The sequence below is a fragment of the Drosophila guanche genome, unplaced genomic scaffold (genome assembly GCF_900245975.1).
Source record: "Drosophila guanche unplaced genomic scaffold, DGUA_6, whole genome shotgun sequence".
Classification (NCBI taxonomy): Eukaryota; Metazoa; Arthropoda; class Insecta; order Diptera; family Drosophilidae; genus Drosophila; species Drosophila guanche.
Genome location: NW_022995753.1, coordinates 2,918,425 through 2,928,838, shown reverse-complemented (window position 1 = coordinate 2,928,838; position 10,414 = coordinate 2,918,425). Strand labels below are relative to the sequence as shown.

Sequence of the window (10,414 nt, the reverse complement as noted above, 5' to 3'; positions counted from 1 at the left end):
ATGTCGGACCGAGTGCCGGCACGTACTTGGGCTGAGTTGCTGAAGCAGGGCCTTGCACCACAATATGCTTCTGTCATGGTTTGCTTGGCTGAGGCGGCTAAGGCGGAGGCTGCTCAACAGGAGGCACGTGCCTTTTCTGAGTGGATCGGCTACTTAACGATGGAGCAAGCTGAGATCCCCAAACGCAACGGGACACAGCCACCACCGCCTTCGCCAGTAAGTGGCGTAGAGAGAATCCCATTCAACATACCGCAAGAAGACAATGAAATTCATTCGCTACTGGACGAGCCGAATGTGCCGCTCGAGCATGTGCTACACACACCCATTCTACAGCCGCACGAGCTGGAACCTCTCCGAAATATTTTCCCTAGCATAAACAACGACACGCTGACGCAATGGCAACTGGACACTTGGCGCATGCCCATGCCGGCCAATCAGCTGTTTTTGTTGCCACCACAGGGCACAGCTGTGCAACATGGGACTTGCTCCTACTGCTTGAAACCACTGCTCCTGCAGGTTCCACAGCAACCTTGCTTATTCTTTCCGGCGCCATGCTGCGCCAAGAGACTCTGCTGCTCGCCAGAAAATCCGTCGAATGGCAGCCAGAACAGTGTCGGTTCCAATGGTAAGTAGAATAAACTTAGATGGTGGCTTCTTCATCTTCTCCCATTGCAGTGCGTCCGACAAATGATGGCGGTGAAACCGGTGGCCCACAACCACAAACCTCAGTGGGACCGATACCTGCTGCAAACGTGCAAGCGATGGCTCCGATTGTTGCCCGTTCGTCTTCGGGCCCAGCTCCAGACGGGCAGTGGCCGCACTTCGCTGCGAGCGGCTGGCACCGCGCTCGTGCACCCACCAGTGCGCCGAGACAAGTCGCCATGGTGCAGCCGATGCCTTTCATCGGTTGCAGTCCATGGTCGCGCCCAGTTCCAATCGCCAGCCAGCCCTCGTTGTCCCAGCGAGACTGCAGACTAATGGGCCAGAATCCGTTTCTCGCAGGTCACCACAACTACAACATCCCAATGCCAATGCTCGACCCTAATGCAGACTTTCGCCGTTGCGACTACTTTTTGGGTGAGTGTCTGACGCACCTTATAAAAAGTGCAAGTCAACATTCCCTCTTTCCCATGGTCCCACTGGAGAGGTGCACCATACCAACTAATTCATAAATAACTATACTACCCTTGCCACTGCTTGTGATTGTCTTTGCCAATACCGACATCTACGAGTACATGCTACATGCGTGTTATTTTACATCACTTGCTAATCCAAAAACTATTTTGCTTGCCCACAGCCGGAGACGCCAATAACGAATCCAACTCCAGACAGTTGACGGTGACCAATGGGGGAACCGGAGATGGTTACATTGTCCGCTTAAACAATGCAAATTTGTAATCAGTTCTTATTGATTCTTAATTTGCTAGTTTTTAAATATATTTTTAGCTGCTGCTAATATTGATATTTTTTAAACTATAGAATGGATCTATAGATAGACCTGTTGATCACAGCACTTAACTGAATTAATGTTCCTTAAATAGAAATAATCAGTCACAGAATCAATTGAACAGAAACGAATTGTAATCTAATTGTAACGATTAGTTTAAAAATTGCCAGTTTGGTATCCATCCAATAACAGCCTGATGATAAATGTTCAAACAAATCTATTATATAGATTATGCAGTGTATATTTGTATTTTGCTTAAAGGAATAAAAAAATGTATTTACTATTTTCACCTAGAAAACCTAGACCATTGAGTAATGGAATGTCTACATGTAATCCTGCCCAGACCCTTAAGTATTATTACAAATATAATATGTTTGAACAATATACTCATGTGTATAAGACAGACAGAATACAAACCAGAAAGGAGACGAGAGAACGTCACTGCATTACAACTAATATATATACATACAAACATTCGGCTTATTCGGGATCATATGCAAGAGGAAAAGAAGAGAAGACACAGTGCGTTCTACATCTATTCGTGTTTGGGCATATAATCAGAACAGATTTGGCTTGTTTCATATTATATCCAATACATAGCATTTAGGTGTAAGCGTACTAAGTTAACAGACTTATTTAGAATCGTAATATACGTGTACCAAGTATTCGATTAAATTTTCTTAAAGTTTGATAATATACAAACATGTTTTACATACAAGTTTACATACATACAGTTAACAAACTGACATATGTACGTATAAGTATGTACATTTATTTACGTGTGGATAGATCAGCAGTAGCTCTATATCATTATTAATTATTTGTGTAGTTTATCTGCACATAAATAGGTTTCAACTTTTAAAAACCTGTCTTGTCTTGAGTCTGCAAGTAAATTTATTACGTTCTTGGGACAAGCGACAGGGTAAAGGTCAAGGTCAAGTGATTATAAAGCCTATAATGCCTTCATATCAATTTGAATATCTAAAACGATGTTATTGAATATCACTCTTGAATGTAGATGGTTAAGTCTATATATAAATATATAAATTTATGTATGAAACAAAGAAAGTTGCCACTTGTATAAGTATTTTTCGTGGTAGAAATCTCCAATTTTTGAGCAAGGCTCATCAATCTTTTTAGATTTTCGGCAATCTTCCTCCAGCTATCTGGAGCTCTAGCTACCCAAACAAATAAAAAAACATACGTACATGTATGTATGTATATCTGAAGCTAGTTATGTATTTTAGGCATTTCAGATAATCCTCCGACTTCCGACTGCCACAACGCGGGCATTTGATTAGTCAACAAGCGACTGTCCCTCCGGTTCTCCAATGGCAAATGCCAACTGCTAAACTCCAAAAGCTATCCAATCAATACGGAAAAATCTTGAGAGCAAACTCAGCGCCAAATGAATTATTTATTTGGATTTATTTGAGGCCAAGTAAAACAAATGACCCACGACAACAACAATCGCCGGCCGCCTACCAGAAATATTAGAGTGGAAAGCCCTCCTCCTGCTACTTCTCCTCCTACTCCTATCCACCCACATATACGCTTACACAGAAAAATAATCGAGGAAAAAAGAAGAACACGAGGAAAGAAAGAAACCGGACGGAGAGTGGAGAGGTGGAGAGGTGGAGAGCTGGAGACCTGACAACAAAGCGAAAGTGGCATAAATAAATAAAGAGCAAAACACAAAGCATATTAGGCTAAGCTACTTGCGATTTCCGTTGCACGTCCGTCCTGCTATAAAAATGCGGAAGCTGATTAGCCAGCTCGCGCCCAGAACCACCCACAAAAACCACCTCCAACCCAAAACCCCAACCCCAACACCATAGCCAAGAAAAAATGAACTCCGTGGCAATATTGGATAGACGGCGGCGAACGAACCATTCACCAGACCCTTGGACCCCAGATCCGGGGTGGTTGGATTTTATGAGGCACGAAAATTTACAACGCCTCTGGGGTTGTCTTCAGACCCAAAACCAAGACCAAGATGAGGACCAGCACACAAGAAAACCAACACAAAAAAAAGCGAAGACTGTATTATAAAAAAAAAGACGAAAAGAAAGAAGTTGCCAAGTCTCATAATCGAAATTGGTCACAGGTGGCCCAAGTTGGTGGAGAAGTTGACCAATACCCGGGCAAGCCCCAGGCGGTAATGGGACAGGAACTGGGCTTATTGAAATTAAATGTGCTGGCCAGCAGATAATACCCATTTAAGGCGTGTTTAGTTAACTGGAGTTTGATTTGGGTAACCCCTCGATGTGCGTCTATCCTGTCCCATCGGAGGTAATTTATTGTGAAACTGAGGCTATTCTCGGGACATTCGATTAGAGATTGGCGTATGAGCGATAACAAAGGTTAAGGTTTCAATCAAAATGCCCACTCCCTGAAGTAACTGCCACTGGCCACGTAAATTAAGAAAAATTACCAAAAAATGGACAGACATCTCACTCCTCTGTCCTGGCCTGACGAATGTGTCAACTCAAAAGACAACATGTCATCGCTGTTGGGCTTCTGTGTTCCTCTTGGACTACATTTTTAATCAAATCAAAGGACAGAAATCATTAATTTTGCTTCAGCAAGACACTTGGATCATTTCTCAAACAAAAAAAAGAGAGAATAAATAAAGCAAGCAAGAAGGAAAGATACAAAACGAATCCAATTTGCATGCATAAAATCTTAAAGTATTTATTGAGGCAGTGGTGGATTCTTTTCATAAGGAATTTAATGTATATTTCCTGCGTTAAAGGTCTCAAAACCATTATCCGAAAGAATCCAGCATATTCCAAACAAAGTCAAGCCGGAAAAAGTTCTTGGAGGCTGAATTTCCCGCTCCTTATGGAATATAGTCATCCATCCATCATGAGCAGATAATCTGTGACAGCTGACTCATCCCGTACGGTAGTGATCCTGGCAGGGACCAGTGTTCCCTTTCTGCAGAGTCATCTATCACAGCGAGCTGATCTTTAATTATTTGAACGATTGAATTGACACTTGTAATAGTTTTTGCACTCTTCGCCCCAAGCTCCCACATCATTTTTGAGCTGGAAACATGTGTCCCTGACACAACATGGAGCCGCATGGAGTAGACCAGTAGCCCTGCCCCACGCCGAGGGCTAGTTGCGATGGACGGGGATGCTGACGAGCGGACATTGATAAATCACATATGGATGTGAGCTTGAGGTTGGGGCATGGACATGGGCCTGGTCATGGGTGCCACAGCTACATATTCATACGGACATATACATATATGTACGTACGTATACGTTCCGTTGTTGTGTTATTTCTTTCCACTTTTTCTGTTGTTGTGTCCATTGCGCTTTGCGGGAGGGGGTTTTTTTGCAAAAACGCGACGTTGCAAACAAACCGGGAACCGGGAACCGAGAACCGACCCCGCCATACACCGGCCCAAAGTGCACACGCTTTTCTGCAGCGACATCAAATTACGAACTCATTATTGTTAGCGACGACAATGGGGTACCAGGGTTTTCTGGGATACATGTACCTCTGCCTCTGCCTCTGCCTCTGCCTCTCCCTTTTCCTATTGCTTCTCCTGTAGCTGGACAGGAACTCGGTTTCTGAGAGTTGGACTGGGATCCTCCTGGTTTCTGTTGGTGTTTGCATTTACCGAAAAATACTTGAATGAAAGCAGTAGGGAACCGGGAACCGGGAACCCAATCCCAATCCCATTCTAGTCTGAGTCCATGGGATGAGGGTATTTGTTGACGTTGATAGCGAGCTATGCGCGAATGAGCTGGTATTTTTAGCTCTCTCTCTCTCTCTCTCTTTCTGTGCCCCCTCTATTTCTCTATTTCTCTCGCTGTGTAAGCGAGGCAAACGACACCGAGAAACGAAAACCCACATCAAACTGACCAAAATGCATGGAATGCCTATGAAAATTGTAAAGCGTTGTTGCATTGTTGGCAGCGACGTATAGCGTATGGTGTGTAGCGTCCCGTACGTTCCGGTATTCAACTGCACCCAAAGAACACCCACACCCACACCCACACCCATCCCACGCAATGCTCACACCCTTGGAGGAGCTCCACCCACACGATGACCCCTAGCGCTCATTAAATGACACTCACAGGGAAGAAGGCGAACAGAAATTGCATGCTATAATGCACACAGGGCATCAAGCTGCGAGGCCTGCATTCTGCAGAGGCAGTGCCATATCACAAGAGGCGTGGCATTGCATAATTTTAGTTTTTCCATTGGAGGCGCTAAAAAGCCAGAGAGGCTACCCCTGGCTCCCTCCCTTCGCTCCACCCACGCCTCGCCACGCCGCTCACTCGCTCGTTCATCAACATATTTTTTCCCTGTTTCTGTTGTCACACGCAGAGCTAAGGGGGGCTCACGATTGGGGTAGGTGGCAGCTTTGTTTTACCCTCCTCCCTAAAAGCCACGCCTCCCCCCTGCACCCAGTGTCTATAAGTTTTTGTGCTGTTTCGACGGCATCATGTAGTGAATAGTGTAAAATGGAACTTAAATATTTAAGTAAATAAATATACATAAATACTCGTGGGAAGGATATGTTTAAATAATTGTTTATTATGTAGATCTTAAATATTTAATGGTTGTTTAATCTGTAACTCTGTCCAAACGAGAACTCTCGCACCGTCGTCCGCTGCCGCTTCTTCGCTCTTGTTCCGGCGATCTTCTCTTTGTGTTCGGATCTCTGTTTGAGTAGTTTTGGTAGTGCATCAATTCCATCAGTTGAAATGGATTACAGTTTAGTAATAGTTCCGCCAAGCGAAACTGCGTTCCGTTCATTCTGAAAGTGGGTATCATCCTCCTCACCCTTAGTTAGGGTATTTCACTCAGCGGCCATAACTTGATAGTACTTTTACCTTATACCCGTTATAGTTTTTGTTTTTATCATGAGCATGCGGGGTCGAGCAACAGAATGGGAGCCAGGAGAGCATGAGGGAGTTTTCGTCTAACGTATTTCGTTTTCGTATTTGCGAAAAACCGTGAAAATTACATGCCGCTGACGCAGCGGCGCCGTCACTCATGACCTGCCTTCCCATGTCCTCCCACACTGACTCCACACCATTTGGGTGCACTTTTATTTTTCCCCCAATTTTCAGGAGGAAGCCGTGTGTTTTATTCTCTCCGTCCCTCTACCTTCCTCTCTACGGGTCGCGCCGGCTCCATATCTTCCCGTCTCACTCTGCTGATACGGCACGAAGTTGTCGCTGACCGCAACATCGCATGTTGTAGGTGCGCCAATGACGCTGATTTTGTTCCTGCGCTCGCTGCTGGGGCTACACATTATTAACAGTTCCTGTGACAAAGCCCCACTGAAGTGGGGCTACAGCTTCAGCTACGGCTGCGGCCCGGCTCGGGTACAGCAATGGGGTGGCGCAGGGGGTCGCGCAGGTCGCATGGTCGCATGGTCGCATGGTCGCATGGTCGCTTGTCGCGGGTGGTCGGGGCACGCCACCTGTCATGTTGCAGGCAAACGGGGCGACGCTGTCGTTTCGATGTCCTTTGCCGGCCGTTCGCTGTCCAACAAAATGTTTTGTGGTTCCCGTTGCCGTTACGAAGTTTGTGACGCTGCCGGCTGGTTGTTGTTTATTCTGGCTTCTAGAAAACTGCGACACTGACATCACCCACTCATTCTACATACAAATTTCTCCTTTATTACGTGTGTGTGTTTATGTCTGTTGGCGTTTAAGTGAAATTGTGAAAATCTCATGTGTTTTCACTGGCTCTTTTTGTTGTTGTGTTGCCCTTTAAGTGTGTGCGTGGAACCGCAGTTTTCTGGTCGATTCTCGCCTGAAACTCAAGAAATTGGTCAATCCCCACCAATCCGCCAGGATTAACAATGCGCAGTTGAATGTTTGCCAGCAATATTGTTATTCGGGTATTCGGATACTGTGTACCCTTTCAATTTTTTACTAATTCCTTAAGTCCCACTTTTGCCTGTCCATTTTCATCTGTGCAAATTGCTAGTTATTTATTCTACACATAAAACACCTGTTTAACCCTTTAAATACTATTAGAAGTGACACACTCTCGAGCACTTTTCAATGTACAACAGCAATTGCCACCTACAAAGCACCTGCCTTGGCCCAATACCATTTACATTTGCACTTCGATTTAAATTTCCATTCCACCTTGCAACATTTCTATTACATTCCCAGCAGCATCCCCAAACTGTGGAATGCTGTAATTACGGACCAGGCAGCAATTTATTAATAATAAGCAGTGCAATTAGCCCTGCAAGTGATTTCATAGTGAGGCGGCGGCGGCCTCTGAAGGAGCTCTCTCTCTGAAAGCTGTTTGGGGGATATGTCAAGCCCCGTCCATGCATAAATGTACATACATACCAATATACCATACATGTATGTAAATATGTATGCATGTGTGTGTTGCGTGTGACAGAGGCGTCATAATAAAGACACCTACCCATCCACCCAGAGCTCCAAGCAATTTGCAGTAAACTGAAGTCAGATGATGATACTCCTCGTACTTGGGCACATGGCACATGGTGTGGGGGCGGCAAAGACAGTTAAATTTATTGCATGTGTGTGTACGGAAGTGTAAAGTGTGTAGGTGGGTGGACGGGGCGGGTGTCGGCGTCTCTAATGATGGCATAATTAGCAGCAAACGGTAGATTGGGCTCTGCCCTCAAGTGTCTCTATGGCTCGCTCTTCCTTCCAAGTTTTTGGCATTTGATAATGACATAAAGTCAAATTACGTGGAGGAGCTAGCGGCAGGTGGCAGGCGGCAGGCGGCAAGCGGCACGTACAACCAGTGGATGGAGGTGGCAAGGGCACGTGGTGCCGGGTGAGGAAACATGTTAATTGAAAGCCCACTTATTGAAATGAAAACGCAATTGAGAGATGCACAGGAGAGTGTGGTTGGCTCTCCATCTCCATTTCGGATACAGTCTCAGGCTGTGTCTGTGTGTGTGTATCTATGTGAGTGGACAATTGTGCACTTGTGTTGCCAGAACACAACACACAGCCGCACTCAGGAGTGGCCATAAAATTTTCTATTTAACGCTTGAGCAACAGTCCCACACAAAGAGGACCCAGGACAGATGCTTTAATTTCGAACCTGTTCAACCTCAAACACGATATGAAAGTTTTTGGTCTGTCCTTTGTTAAAAACAAACTGCCAGAGAGAGACAGGGAGAGGGAGAGAGAGTGGGAGATATGTAGGTGGAAAGGTGGAGAGTCAGTGTCAATGCTGGTTGTCCTGGGCAACAGTTTATTAGGTTGAGTCCTTGCCATTTCTTAAGATTGCCAGTCGCCTGCCGCCTGCCGCCCACACTTGGTCCGTGTCGCCATCGAATGCCAGTCATCATTTGAGGCAGAAAACGGGTAGTCAGGACAACGTCTCCAGACAGCGACAGCCAACATTTGATGGCAGCACACAATTTTCTGATTTTCTATACGACAGCAAAAAAACAAAAATTGAGAATAGAAGAAAGAAGAAAAAAACGCAAGGAAAATAGGTAAAAGATAAGTAAAATACCAAAGCCCAGCTGGGTCTGTCATGGCCATTGACCAGCCGGCCGAGGATGATGGGATGACAGCCAGTAGAAGTCGGTGTCAGAAAAGGTGACACGACGAGACAAGGTTGACTTGATGACGAGGGAGAGTGGAGTGGAGAGTGCGGAGTGCAGAGTGGAAAGTGAAGTGAAAGGCCACCACCAGGCAGGCAGTCAGCCAGCCAGCCAGCCAGCCAGCCAGCCACCCACCCCCCCAAGTGCCAGGCCTTGGCCTTTCATTTTATGTTATTCATTTTTAATTTCTTTTTCTCCTTTTTTACACACAGTTGCGTCTAAGAGTGTGTGTGCCAGAGGGGATACATGTGTGTGTGTGTGTGTGTGAGTGTGTTTTTTGGGCTTGGGTTAAAACTCACATTTGAGTATGTTAATTTTCGTATTTTAACGACAAGGATCGGGTCAGGAGCCCGGCACGGGTCCCAGGATACGTTGACGATTTGTCAGTTCCAAGTCATAAGGCAAAGTTAATTTTCTGCCATTTGTTTCAGATTCGGGCACGGTAGATGAACCTTTTTCTTTACTTACACATGATACTCGTCGCATCCACGTAATTGGATTGAGGGGTGTTTGGTGGTGTCACATGTGGGTCCGGGATTAGTGGAGCATTTGACAAATGAGTTGCTTGGAATTATCCTCCCGAACAAATATAGAAATTTACATGCGAAAGTGGTGGTGGGGCGAACAAGTAAAGAGTATTCCTTCTATAATAACTAGAAGTATTCTTAGAAGTAAAAAGAATATATTTTAAAAATATAACTAGAAAGTTCAAGGAAAGAGGAGTTCCCATCCTATGCCAACCATTACTTATGGCGCCTTTAGCAAGAGTTTCGGCTAAGTGGTGACAAAAGGCTTACAAAGTTCCTGAGAAAATAAGAATAAGATAAATAATCTGAGCTGAAGACAAGCGATTACATTAAGACCCAAAGCTCGCAAAGAGATTATCCCATTTTTTTTATTTTCGTTGCCGTCTTAAAAGCCATTCGCTAATTGTTTCTATGCTTCATTAGGCGCAGGGGGAGAGGGGGAAAATGTAGAAGAGAGCGGGTTAAAGGGAATTTACTTTCTTGGATCGCAGCCAAGCTCATTTAATATGAGCTGGGAAAACTCATTCATTATTCCCCGAGACTTAAATAAGCTGCCAGGGCAGCCAGAGCCAGAGCGAGTGCGAGTGCGAGTGCGAGTGCTAGAGCCAAAGCGAATGCCAGATTCCCCGGGAACATACTCGTATCACAAGTTGAAAGTCTTTTGCCTCTCCTCTCTCTCTCTCTCTCCATCGCCATCTCTCTTTCTCATCCTTTTGGCCGAGAGACCCTTTTCCAAGATTTTTCTGTTGGCTGGTTTACTTTGGACGCCTTTTTTTCGCTTTCAAGTTTGACCATTTATTTAAACTTTTTATTTAGCGAGACTTCTATTTGCGCCAAAGTCTCTACAGCAATAAA

General features: G+C 45.1%; 1 protein-coding gene across 1 annotated transcript; it reads left to right on the top strand.

Annotated features, from left to right (window-relative positions):
- On the top strand, window positions 1-1,398 carry LOC117588697. The gene is made up of 3 exons (XM_034280146.1): window positions 1-625; window positions 676-1,077; window positions 1,298-1,398. The coding sequence occupies exons 1-3, from the start codon at window positions 1-3 to the stop codon at window positions 1,396-1,398; spliced, it is 1,128 nt and encodes a 375-aa protein (XP_034136037.1).
- Window positions 1,399-10,414: the final 9,016 nt, after the last annotated feature.